Raw genomic sequence first — 13,743 nt, 5'->3', positions numbered from 1 at the left:
CTAACTGAGCTCATTAATGCCCTCTATGCTTAGGAGCAAAGGAGAGCCAACAGGATAGAGGAGCACCAGGAGGGTGCTTTTCAAGCCAAGGCCAAAGCAGCCTCGAGCACCTCAGCCTATAAAGGCAAGAAGAACTGGAGAAGCAGGCCTAAATCTGATGCTGCAAGAAAAGGAGACCAACTTTGCAGATATTGTAAAAGTCCTGGTCATCCAAAGGACAATTACTGGTTCAGACCAGATGCCTTGTGTCAACACTGCAAGAAGAAATGCCATGTTGAAAGGGTCTGCAAAGAAAAAGACAGACCTGGGTAGAATCAAGCACAACTGAAGAAAGAAGAAGCTCGAATGGCTAAAGACAGTAGTGACCATGAAGAGCAGGTCTTTGCTGTGTCTTGTTTAGCTGGTCAGAACAAGGGCTCAAAAGGATGGTTGCTGGACAGTGGCTGCACCAACCACATGTCACCAGATGCAAACATTTTCAAAACTTTGGACAGATCTTGCAAAACCAAGGTGAAAATTGGAAATGGTCAGTTCATCAAGGTTGAAGGAAAGAGAGATGTGCTAATATGCACTTCCACAGGAGACAAAGTCATCACAAATGTGTTGTTGGTGCCTGAGATTGACAGGAACCTTCTCAGCATTGCTCAACTGCTTGAAAAGGGTTACTCTGTTGTGTTTAAGGGCCAGGAGTGCCAAATCATTGATCCAAATAGATCAAGCCTCATGACAGTCACTATGACTGATAAATACTTTGAAGTCAACTGGCCAAGTGACTCACATTCAACCTGTGTTGCCTCAACTGAAGAATCCAAGCTTTGGCATCAAAGGCTTGGTCATGTCAACTTTAGGTCGATGGCTCGAATGGTCAGCAAGGAGATGGTTGAAATCTTCACCAAGTCAGTTCAAAATGAAGATGTTTATGAAGTTTGTCACATGGGAAAGCAAGCCAGGCTCCTATTTCCTGTAAACACAACCTAGAGAGCATCAAACAAGTTGGAACTGGTGCACACTGATGTGTGTGGCCCCTTGAAAACTGAATCACTTAATGGCAATAGGTACTTCATTCTTTTCATTAATGATAGTGCCAGATATTATTGGGTTTTCTTTTTGAAGCATAAGTCTGAGGTAGCTCAAGTATTCTTGAAGTTTAAAGTTGCAACTAAAACAGAAACATGATGTAAACTCAAGACCATCAGGTCAGACAATGGAGCTAAGTACATCTCAACTCAGTTCCAAGCTTTATGCAATGATACTGGCATCAAACACCAGCTAACTAATGTTTATACACCTCAGTAGAATGGGGTTAGTGAAAGGAAAAATAGAAGTATGATGGATATGGCCAGGTGCCTTCTATTCCAGAAGAATTTACCAAAAACCATATGGGCTACAACAGTTAACACTGCTGTCTATATTCAGAATAAGCTACCAACCAAAGCATTGAAGCACAAGACTCCATTTGAAGCCTGGTTCGGGTTCAAACCTTCATTGGCTCACTAGAGAGTCTTTGGTTGCTTATGTTACAGCTATATACCAGCTGTAAAAAGGGACAAATTGTCCAAAAAGGCTCAGGCTGGCATTTTGGTAGGATACAACATGGTTAAGAAAGGCTATAGGATCCTAGATCCTTCAACAAACAAAGTTCATGTAAGCAGAGATGTAATCTTTGATGAAAAGTCATACTGGAACTGGAAAACAAATGAACCAGAGACTGTTTCTGAAGAACTCATGACAGATCAGCCTGAATCAGATCAAAATGATCCTGACATGGACATTGATGATGAACCAATCAGGGGTACCAGACCATTGGTTGAAATTTATGAGAGAGCACAGGTGGCCACAGTTGAACCAAGCAGTTTTGAAGAGGCTGAGGCAAATAAAGGTTGGAAATAGGCAATGGCTGATGAGATTACCATGATTGAAAAGAACCAGACATGGGAATTAGTTGTAAGACCAGTCAACAGGAAGGTCATTGGGGTGAAATGGGTTTATCGAGCCACGCAAAATGCTGATGGGAGCTTGAACAGACTCAAAGCAAGGCTAGTTGTGAAAAGGGTTTAGCTAGAAATATGGTTTGGACTACCTGAAAACATTTGCACCAGTGGTCAGGCTAGACACAATCAGGCTGTTGGTTGCTTTGGCTGCACAAAGGCATGGATCATTCATCAACTGGATGTGAAGTTTGCATTCCTCAATGGCCTCCTTGAAAAAGAAATCTACATTGACCAGCCTCAAGGCTTTGCTGTGTCTAGTAAAGAGAACATGGTTTACAGGCTTAAAAAGGCCTTGTATGGCCTGAAACAAGCCCCTAGAGCCTGGTATGCTAGGATTGACAGTTATTTGTTAAGCCTTGGATTCGAGAGGAGCATGAGTGAGCCAACATTGTATGTCAAGAAGGAATAAACTGAAACACAGCTCATTGTGTCCCTTTATGTTGATGACCTCTTGGTGACAGGAGGAGAACAGAACATACTGGCTGATTTCAAGGCCAAAACAATTTTACAGAATTCATACACATAATCTCACTTTGAGTATAAGTAGTCATAGATCAATTCAGTGCTCAAGTCTTGCAAGTTTTTGTTTGTTCATATTTATAAATGATTAATTTTAAACTTATTTAAGTCTGGTTTTGTTTATAATGAGATATTAGCATGGAACATTATGTATGATCAACAATTATAACTAAAACATTTGAATGAAACTATTTATTTTTCAAATGAAAAATAGTTAATTTTCTCACCCTTTTTTTCCAAAAATTAAGTTTGTCTTTAATTTTCTATTTAATAATTTGGTTGCTGAAACTATTAAGTTGGTTACTTTAAAAGAAAATTATTTAAAACTAATAATATCACAAATTCATTTAAATATTAGATATGAATAATAATTTTTTTAAAAATAATAATCATAAAATTTTTAAAATGTTAGTAATTTGTATTAATCAATTTTAATATACAAATATTGAAATATTCTGACATTTATATTATTTCACTGAATATAATTTCCAATATTTAGTATCTAATCTTACATGATAAGTTATTATTATTATTGATATTATGCTTATGAAACACCTCTTCTTATGATAGCATATATTTTGAATAAAAGTAAATTATATTTAAACTTAAATTTTCTCTTTTTTAAATTTCAAATTTATAATTAACACATTTATAGTATACTCTCCTATAACAAAAATTATCTCATTGTCATACAAAATAGCAAAATTTTTAATTTTACTATAATTATCAAAAATTTTAGTTATAGAATTAAAAGAAAAGGATGTGATGTGTTAGAGAGTTATACTTCAAATTATAATTCATTAACATAATATATTCTCAAATTCAAATATTTTATTTTATATAAAGGAAAACACCTTTGTGTAAAACAAAAAAATCAAACTACATGTAATTCAGGAATAAACAAAATAAAACTTGCAATGAGGTATGTTATGATACAATAATGATTTTAAGCCTTAATTAATATACAACATTTCTTAGACTATATATGGTTTGAATGAGGGGAGAAAAGCAATTTTAGTGGATTCATCCTCCCATTCTACATCTTTCCACCATCCCTCCTCTCCTTCAAAGACCAGCCTCTGTCCTTTTGCACTATTGGAGTTTAGTGGGAGCTTCTTTAACATTGGGCATCCTATAATGACTATTTCCTTTAATAGTGGGAAAGGCAGAGCATGGTGGCATATAGTCTTTAGTTTCTGCAAATGATATAGATTCAAAATCTCTAGCTTAGAAAACAAGTTTGAATTTCCTTTTAGCTCAGCGACTTCAAGTTTTTCTTCACTGATGATTTCTTCTAAACCATTGCATGCAGCTATCCTTAGTACTTCCAAATGTGGAGCAAAAGTTACCCAACTCACATCCCTCCAACGATTGCATTCCTCTAGGATTACAGATCGAAGGCTATGGAAGCATCCTGCACCTTTAATTATGTTCCGTTCGATCTTCACTTTCTCTAAATCCATACACCTCAAGAATGCTAAAGTAGATAGATGCTGCAGATTTGCTAAAGCCATAATAGTCAATGATCTTGAATCTCTGAAATCTTTAAGGAATACACGTTCAATGGCACAGCTAAAGAAGTTGAACCTCGAAGCTTTTTCCAACTCCGAAGCGCTTCTAAGAGTAAGACTCCACATATTCAAATATTTTAAATGCTCCATTTCCTCCAAAACCAATAAACATCCATAGCCAAATCTCACCATTTTCAGTACTTGCAACTTGGAAAAACTGGATATCAATTGGTGTGGGATCATTTTTAGATCACCGTCCACTCCAGATTCAAATATTTCAGCTTTGCTAGGGCCTTCAATTCGACTGGCAACTTTCTTATTCCTGTCCCTAACAAATTGAGATGTTCTAGTGAAACCAACTTTGCAATTCCAACCGGCAATTCTTTCAAATGCTTATTGTAAGACAAGTCTAGAACCCTTAGCATCGGCAAAGAATTAAAGAAATCATCCATGATTACCTTCAAGTCATTCCTGCCAAGAAACAAAGTTTGGAGATTGGGACATTCCAATATCTTAGTTAGATTTTCAATTTGATTATCCATCAGCGACATTCTTGTTACCTCTTCCCACTTTTTAGCATTCGGTTGTTCCTTTAACTGAACACCTGATTTTACAAAAAACTTCTCCTTCTCAGATTCACCAGCAATCCACAAAGTCATGTCACGAATCACATCGTGCATCTTAACACCATAATTATAATGTCCTTTTTCCAATAAGCATGCGTCAATAAGAGAACCTATAATGAAATGTCCCTGGTTTCTGGCACTGCTCAAAGTGGCATGCTCGTCCAAAAGTCCTTCCCCGATCCAACAATCTACTAGTTCGTCTTTTACGATGTGATGATCTTCTGAATACAAAGAACAATACAAGAAACAAGATCTGAACCTTTCATCAGGTAAACAGTCATAACTGAATTTTAACTTGGGATACATCTCTTTCCCTACCCCTAGCAACACAGAGGCTGCTGATTGCCTTAAAACTTCAATAGCATATTCCCATTCTCGAGGGCTCTTCTTGGATGCCATGGCTCGCCCAATTGTAATGAGAGCGAGAGGTAGCCCTGCACACTCTTCAACAACCGCTTCAGCTAACTTGCAAATATCTGGATGCATTCGAAGGGTTTTTGATCCAACCTTCTCCTCGAACAGTTTGAAAGCTTCTCCTGGTGGTAAACATTCCACTCTGATATTATTATCCATGTTCGGTTGCATTTGACAGCACACGTCAAGTCGACGAGTTGTGAAAATGACTTTAGAGCCATTTTCTTGTGTTGGAAGAGGTAGCCCTCTCTTGTGAGATCAAACCATTCCCATATATTATCCAACAATAATGCAAACTTCTTTTTACATAATACCTTGAAGATGTCTTCAGCTTTCTCATCAAGGCTCTTAGATTTCCAACCTTCATTAGAAAGGCCTATTCTTTCGGCAATTTGATCCTGGACTCTCTCAATTGGCCGATCTTGTGATGCAACTGCCCAAATGACATGGTAATCATGGGTAGTATCATGGAATTTGTTATTGATTTGGTTTAGGAGGGTTGTCTTGCCAACCCCTCCTAAGCCATATATGCCACTAACTCCCACTTGTTCCTTTTGAAGACAGCTCCAAACCTTGTTGAAATTGGACTCTAAACCCACAGTTGGTTCACTAGGCCTTTCAGTTGCTGAAGGAAGTGGTGGCTTGCTGGCCACATCACTGAAATCTCCATTCTCCTTCTGGTCTTTCACCTCTTGGAGTTTTTTGGCAATTTGCTTCCCGAACTTGATGCTGGAACTAGGATGAGTGGAGCAACAACCTTCCATACATAGATTTTCAACATGCTGAGGACTTTGACAATCAGTTGATCAGCATCGTTTATCAGAGTTTCAGCCCTCGAAAGCCAACCCTCAACTTGGTTTAGCCGCTTAAGCTGCTGCTCATCTTCAGCAATCCTGACCCTGCTCATCAGATCACTCCTGAGCTCCTTCAGTCCTGCTATTTCAGCTTGTAAAGCATGGAGGTTATCTTCGAGGTTGCATATATAACTTGCCTGTCCAGTAGCACAATCCCAGCAACGGGTAATGATGGGATCGAGTGAAAGTGAGATTGAGAAGATATTACCCATACCTGGTTTTGATTATAGAAGAGTGAGTTCAACAATTTCTGGAAATAAAAGCAAGGAATAAATCAAAGATGCTTATAGAGTTCTATGAAAGTTTAGACTGCAAAGGGGAGAAAAACAAAGACAAACTGTTGGAAGTTCACATGCATTTTGATACCAAAAAAAAAATAGTGAATATGATGATAATTACAGTAAAGTGTGTAAAATCATTGACTTGGTGGGAAGACTTGTATTGCACACAACTGTCTTTTATCCCACTTTATTTGGTTTTGACACAATGGGTCCATTGTAAGGTATATTTTGTGTGCAGTGGATACCACATGCAATTTCTTATTCTATTTTACAACTTGAGCAACATTAATACAACATATTTTAGTTAATCATAGTAGGTGTAAAGTTTGTTTAATATAAAAATCAGGCATGTTGGGAGCTACCTCTTTCTTTAAAGGCTTCCACTTCAACAAAGATAAAGGAACCTCAATTATTAAGATCCCACCAGAAAAGAAAGACTAAGATGAGCATGTTGGGTAGAAACTCACAACTTGCTTTGCCCTGCATTAGCTTCCCACAGCATTCATGTATGAGATATTCACAAGCACTATCATTACCACTTAAACAAACATCAGCAAAAAACAGAAAACAGTGGAAGATCAAGGTAACTGAATTCATGACCATATATGCCAATGGAAGAATTCAGAAATTGTTTCAGGGGTTATCATAATCCAATTAAAGACATGGAACCCATATAAAAAATTGTGCTTACACATCTTTGTGAGTATGTAGTTATTAAGTAGTATACCCACCAAATTATTGCAAAATTAATGCCCTCTGCAGTCATCTAGTTCTCAACCTTCAAAGCAGGTGTCTAGATTCAAAATGCAGAGGAGGTAAGTTGAGCACTATAGACAAAATAAAAAAGATATGAGGATTTTCACTCATGAGCTTTATGTTACAATATGATATAATATGATTAAACCATAACTAATTGTGGGGATGAAAATTTTGGTCAGATAGTTTTCAGGGACAGTTGCTGTACTCTTCCAACATGGGCAATAATTGAGGTTGTGGTAAGTAAATGTAGTGAATATTGTGGAGTGCCACTCAACTTTAATATTTATATTTTAATTCAACACATTATTTGGAACATAGTTAAATTATTAATTTAAAATTTAAAATAAATGGGCATAATTTGTTGATTAAAAAATATGATAAAAATATATCACAATTTGTTGATTAAAAAATGTACGAAGATTTAAAATTATTACCAATTATAATTAAAATACTATATTTTTAAATCTTTTAAAAAGATTTATATTTATAAATATGTTTTCAAAAAAAATAGTTTTTTCCAAAACTGTTTTAAATTAAAAAAAACTATATAAACAAGTATTTAAAATAATAAAAATAATTATATATTGTATTAAATTTAAGTGGTTTTATATTTTATTTAATTAAAAAATTTTGTTTCTAAAATTTTAAAGTAAATATTTATTTAAAGATTTAATATATCATTTAGTATTCAATTTTTTCTCATGATTTTAGTACCCAAAAATTACAGTGTTAATTTTTCTCATGATTTACTGATTCCCTACAATGTATTAATGCATCTTTTTCAATGAGATGATCTTTTGCATATAAAGAATAATACACAAACAAGATTTCACTTTTTCATCAGCTTATACCCACTTAGTACCGAGTATTTCCCAAAATTATCAGCACACCACACAAGAGAATCAGCAGAAGTAGACACACACTTTTAATTATGACGCTATGATAAAGATGCATAAATTATTTGATGGAAATATTACAAAATCAAGTTGAAATTGGGCATAGTATGCTTACCTCTATACACAATCTTTACTTGTTAATGTTATTTTAGTGTTACAAGAGGGGCTAAATTCAAAATGCAAAGGAAGTAGGAGAAGGAGATGTCTAATAATTATACTCATCAAACATTTAACTAATCAGTTTGCTGTAACTTATTAAATTCAAAGACTGCCATTTGAGTATTAATTGCAATAACTTGTTTATAAGCCTATAATTATAGAGAATTCATATACATAATCTCAGTTTTAGTAATCAGATTTGAGTAAAGATATTTACAGATTAAGCCAGGCTCATATATGATATCAAAATAATCCTTAAGTTAGTTTCTTTTAAAGAAAATTATTAAACAAAAACCAATATAAATAATAAAATTTTTTATACATTTCCTATTACTACTTATAGACTCTTAAATGTGTGAATAAAAAAATAATTTGTATTTATTTATATTCAAACTCATGTCCTCTTGTTGTTGCCACAATAAGTTGTATAATAATAATTTTTTTTATTATATATATATATTTAAATTTGAAACACCCTAATCTAATCATTTAATCATATTTCAACATTGAAACATCATTAAAAAAATATGTTAATTTTTGTACTTGCATGATATCATATTCATAAAAAATTTTAAGATGTTAATAATTTGTATTAATGAGTTTTAATATAAAAATATTGAAATTTATATAATGTCACCGTTATTTTATTATAATATAATTCTTAATATTTAGTATCTAATTTTACATGATAAGTTTTTTTTTTGATAACATGTATAATAAATGAAAATAAATTATATTTTATTAACTTATTAAAACTTAAATTTTAATTTTTTAAAATTCCAAATTCCAATTTTATACTTAACATATTTTTCTCTCCTATAAAAAATTATCTCATATTTAAATATACACAGAAATACAAACTAAAACAACTTTTATAAGAAAAAAATTAATTTTACTATAATTATGGAAATTTTTAGTTATAAAATTAAAAGAAAATGATGTGATATGTTGAAAGTTATACTTCAAATTTTAATTCATTAATATAATATATTTTGAAATTCATACTAAAGAAAAAAAGTCTGTGTGTAAAACACAGAACCAAGCTACATGTAATCTAAGGATAGGCAAAATAGAACTTACAATGAGGTATGTTATGATACAATCAAGGCTTTAAGCCTTAACTAATATCCAACATTTCTTAGATTACATAAGGTTTGAAAGAAGGGAGAAAAGCAATTCGAGTGGATTCATCCTTCCATTCTACATTTTTCCACCATCCCTCCTCTCCTTCAATGACTAGTCTCTGTCCTTTTGTACTATTGGAGTTTAGTGGGAGCTTCTTCAACATTCCGCATTTTACTATTCTGATTTTCTTCAGCTGTGGGAAAGGCAGAGCATGATGGTATATAGTCTTTAGTTTGGCCAGATTATGTAGACACAAAATCTCGAGCTTAGAAAATAAGTTTGAATTTCCTTTTAGCTCAGCGACTTCACCATGTTTTTCTTCACTGATGATTTCTTCTAAACCATTGCATTCAGTTATCCTTAGTACTTCCAAATGTGGAGCCAAGGTTACCCAACTCACATCCCTCAAATGATTGCATTCGTCTAGGATTACAGATCGAAGGCTATGGAAGCATCCTACACCTTTAATTATGTTACGTTCGATCTTCACTTTCTCTAGATCCATACACCTCGAGAGTGTTAAAGTACATAGATGCTGCAGATTTGCTAAAGCCATAATAGTCAATGATCTTGAATGTCTAAAATTTACTAGACTTACAGCTTCAATGGCACAGCTAAAGGACTTGTTGAACCTCGAAGCTCTTTCCAACTCCGAAGCGCTTCTAAAACTAATGGTCAACACATTCAAATATTTTAAATGCTCCATTTCCTTTAAAACCAATAAACATCCATAGCTACATCCCTCCATTTTCAGGACTTGCAACTTGGAGAAACTGGATATCAATTGTTGTGGGATCATTTCTAGATACGGTGTCCACTCCAGATTCAAATATTTCAGCTTTGCTAGGGTCTTCAATTCGACTGGCAACTTTCTTATTCCTGTAAATGACAGATTGAGATGTTATAGTGAAACCAACTTTGCAATTCCTACTGGCAATTCTTCCAACTTCATATTATGGGACAAATCCAGAACCCTTAGCATCGGCATGAAATTAAAGAAATCATCCATGATTACCTTCAAATCATTGCTGCCAAGAAACAAAGTTTGGAGATTGGGACATTCCAATATCTCAGTTAGATTTTTAATTTGATTATCCATCAGCGACAGTCTTGTTACCTCTTCCCACTTTTTAGCTTTCGGTTGCTCCTTTATCGAGTGATTTAAATGCGTTTTGAAGCTAAGAGATAGATCTTCAAACCTCATGAAGACATCTCAACCCAGAAATGTTTCTCATCAAAAGTCGTCGCAAGTTTGCTAATTTTTTAAGCCCGAAAATTGGCAGTTTTGGTGATTAAAATTTAATAAATTCCACCTCATATGTGCATATATCATTCTCCCTTTCCTCAAAAAGATTCGTCCTCGAATCTTATCTTTGATCGAATCCTGATTTGATTTGTTTAACCTTTAACATTATTGTTGGGCCTTGAGGTAATGTGAACTCATCACATTCATGAGTCTAAAATTGTGGCTTGAGACTCACATCACATTATTAGCCCTCTAAAGGAAAAGATCAACCTGGGGTCATCTTAAGCGACCCTGACCCTGCTCATAAGATCCGTCCTTATCGCCTTCAATTCTTCCACTTCATTTTTTAAAGCGTGGAAGTTTTCTTCAAGTTTGCATAGAAAAGCAGCCTTTCCAACAGCAGAATCCCAACAACGGGTAATGACGGCATCATGTGAAAGTGAGATTGAGAAGATATTATCCATACCTGTTTTTGATTTTAGAAGAGTGAGCTGAACAATTTCTGAAGATAGAAGCAAGGAATAAATCAAAGATGCTTATGGAGTTATATGAAAGACAGAGAATATTTTGGTAAACAAAAACAGAGAGAAAGAAGATTCGCAGGTAAACAAAGACAAACCGTTGGAAGTTCACATGTATTTTTGGTACCAAAAAATAATTAAAATATAAAATAATCAAAGATGTTTAAAATTTTACATAAATGTTTACAAAGTGTTTAAAATATGCTAAAAATATTTTACAATTTGTTAATTAAAAATGTATATAAATTTAAACTACTCACAATTAAAATTAAAATACTATGTTTTTTTAGAAAATTTAAATTTAATTATATTTATAAATATGTTTTCAATAAATTTTTTTTCCTATAACTATTTTAAATTTAAAAAATATATATATACAAGTATTTAAAATAATAAAAAAATAATTAAATATTGTATTAAATTTAAGTGGTTTTATATTTTATTTAATTAAAAAATTTGTTTCTAAAATTTTAAAGTTAATATTTATTAAAAAGCTTAATATATCATTTCATACTCAAGTTCGACAATTTTTTCTAATGTAGTACTTGTATTTTAGAAAAATTATATTTTTTTAGTTCCCAAAGATTATAATGTTAATTTTTTAGTATTTAATTTAAATTTTATGGTTAATTTAATGAAAATTAAATATTAATATTATAAAGTTTATATATTTTATGATTTTGTTAAAAGAAAGAATTTTAGCTAACAAAATCATGCGTGTATTTTTACTGTTATGATCCAATAAAGAAACTCACAGGTTGGACCTATTTCTCTCTTTCTCTTTCAAGGGTTCCACTTTTTTTGGTAGCTTTGGGCAGGGCATTATGGGTGGACAGTAAGTCCAAACAGATAAAAGGACCTTCTTGTCTTTTGTGTGGAAACCATTCCCCTCATTTCAATCAACGTAAATTATTAACACTGATATTTATTTATGACAAATGAAAGGACATTCTTGTCTTTTTCGTGGAAATGGAAGTCCAATTTGGCATGCTGATATTTATTTGTGACAGATGAAAGGCCGTTCTTGTCTTCTGTGTGGAAACCGTTCCCCTCATTTGCAACTTACAATCAACCTCAATTATTGACATAATGGAAGTCCAATTTCGCATGCTGATATTTTTTTTTATAAAACTAATTTAAAAAATTTTAATTAATTACATAAATAATTTATTTTTTTAATTAAACACGTAAGTGACTTAAAATTTATCGTGAAAGTTGATAGAGCTAAAGAGTTTGGCGACACTAACATGTCACGTCAACAATTAAGATAAAAAAATATTTTTTAGTAGAGCCGTGTAAAATTGCGCAACCTGTATAAATATTAAAAAAATATTGTAATTTTTAAAAAAATAGAGAGACTAAAAAATAAAATATTTTCTTTTTTAGTGGAGTTAAATAAATTAGTGCCACCCGTTTTCAAAGTTGCTCTCCTTTTTTTCCTTTTAAAATTTTAAATATATTAAGAATAAACTTTTTTTTTGGTCTTCACCTATTAAAAAATATTTTAAAATTTTAATATATTTAATTTTTTAAATTTTTTTAAAATTTTAAATATATTAAAAAATCTTTTTCTCTTTAACTATTAAAAATATATTAAAATTTTAAAATTTTAAAATATATTTTAAAAATATATTGAACATATTAAAATTTTAAAATTGATTATACTTAACATTTTTTAATATTTTTAAAATTTTAATATATTCATTTTTTTAAATTTTTAAAAATTTTAAATATATTAAGAAAATCTTTTTTATCTTTACTTATTAAAAATATATATTAAGCATATTCAAATTGTAAGTGGTTTTATATTTTATTTAAGTGGTTTTATATTTTATTTAATTAAAAAATTTGTTTCTAAAATTTTAAAGCTAATATATCATTTAATATTCGATTTTTTCTCATAATTTTATTATCCAAAAATTACAATGATAACATTTCTGAAATTGACTACCTATAATATATTAGTGTATCTTTTTCAATGAGATCATGTTCTGGATATAAAGAATAATACATGAAACCAGATTTTACTTTTTCATCAGCTTATACCCACTTAGTGCAGAATATTTCTAAGAATTATTAGCACAACACACGAGAATCCATAAAAATGGACACATCAGTAAAAAAACAGAACACAGTGGAAGATCAATGTAACTGAATTCATGACCATATATGCCAATGGAAGAATTCAGAAATTGTTTCAGGGGTTATCATAATCCAATTAAAGACATGGAACCCATATAAAAAATTGTGCTTACACATCTTTGTGAGTATGTAGTTATTAAGTAGTATAGCCACCAACTTATTGCAAAATTTATGCCCTCTGCAGTCATCTGGTTCTCAACCTTCAAAGCAGGTGTCTAGATTCAAAATGCAGAGGAGGTAAGTTGAGCACTATACACAAAATAAAAAAGATATGAGGATTTTCACTCATGAGCTTTATGCTATGATTAAACCATAACTAATTGCATATCCTAATTGTGGGGATGAAAATTTTGGTCAGATAATTTTCAGAGACAGTTGCCGTCCTCTTCCAACATGGGCAATAATTGAGGTTGTGGTAAGTAAATGTAGTGAATATTGTCGAGTGCCACTCAACTTTAATATTCATATTTTAATTCAACACGTTTTGTATTTGGAACATAGTTAAATTATTAATTTAAAATTTTAAATAATTGTTGATTAAAAAATATGATAAAAATATATCATAATTTGTTGATTAAAAAATATACGAAGATTTAAAATTATTACCAATTATAATTAAAATACTATATTTTAAAATATTTTAAAAAGATTTATATTTATAAATATGTTTTCAGAAAAATTGGTTTTTCCCAAAACTGT

General features: G+C 31.9%; 1 protein-coding gene across 1 annotated transcript; it reads right to left on the bottom strand.

The window, feature by feature from the left end:
- Nucleotides 1-4,266: 4,266 nt before the first annotated feature.
- Nucleotides 4,267-6,127, bottom strand: LOC107960113 (probable disease resistance protein At1g15890). Its single transcript, XM_041116503.1, has 3 exons — nucleotides 5,908-6,127; nucleotides 5,376-5,818; nucleotides 4,267-5,310 (listed from the first exon to the last, which is right to left on the bottom strand). Exons 1-3 carry the CDS (start codon nucleotides 6,125-6,127, stop codon nucleotides 4,267-4,269), a joined length of 1,707 nt encoding a protein of 568 aa, XP_040972437.1.
- Between the last annotated feature and the right edge of the window lie 7,616 nt (nucleotides 6,128-13,743).

This window comes from Gossypium hirsutum, chromosome A01 (genome assembly GCF_007990345.1).
Source record: "Gossypium hirsutum isolate 1008001.06 chromosome A01, Gossypium_hirsutum_v2.1, whole genome shotgun sequence".
NCBI classification, from domain to species: domain Eukaryota; kingdom Viridiplantae; phylum Streptophyta; class Magnoliopsida; order Malvales; family Malvaceae; genus Gossypium; species Gossypium hirsutum.
Note: the sequence above shows the minus strand (reverse complement) of the source record. Positions and strands in the feature narration are given on the sequence as shown.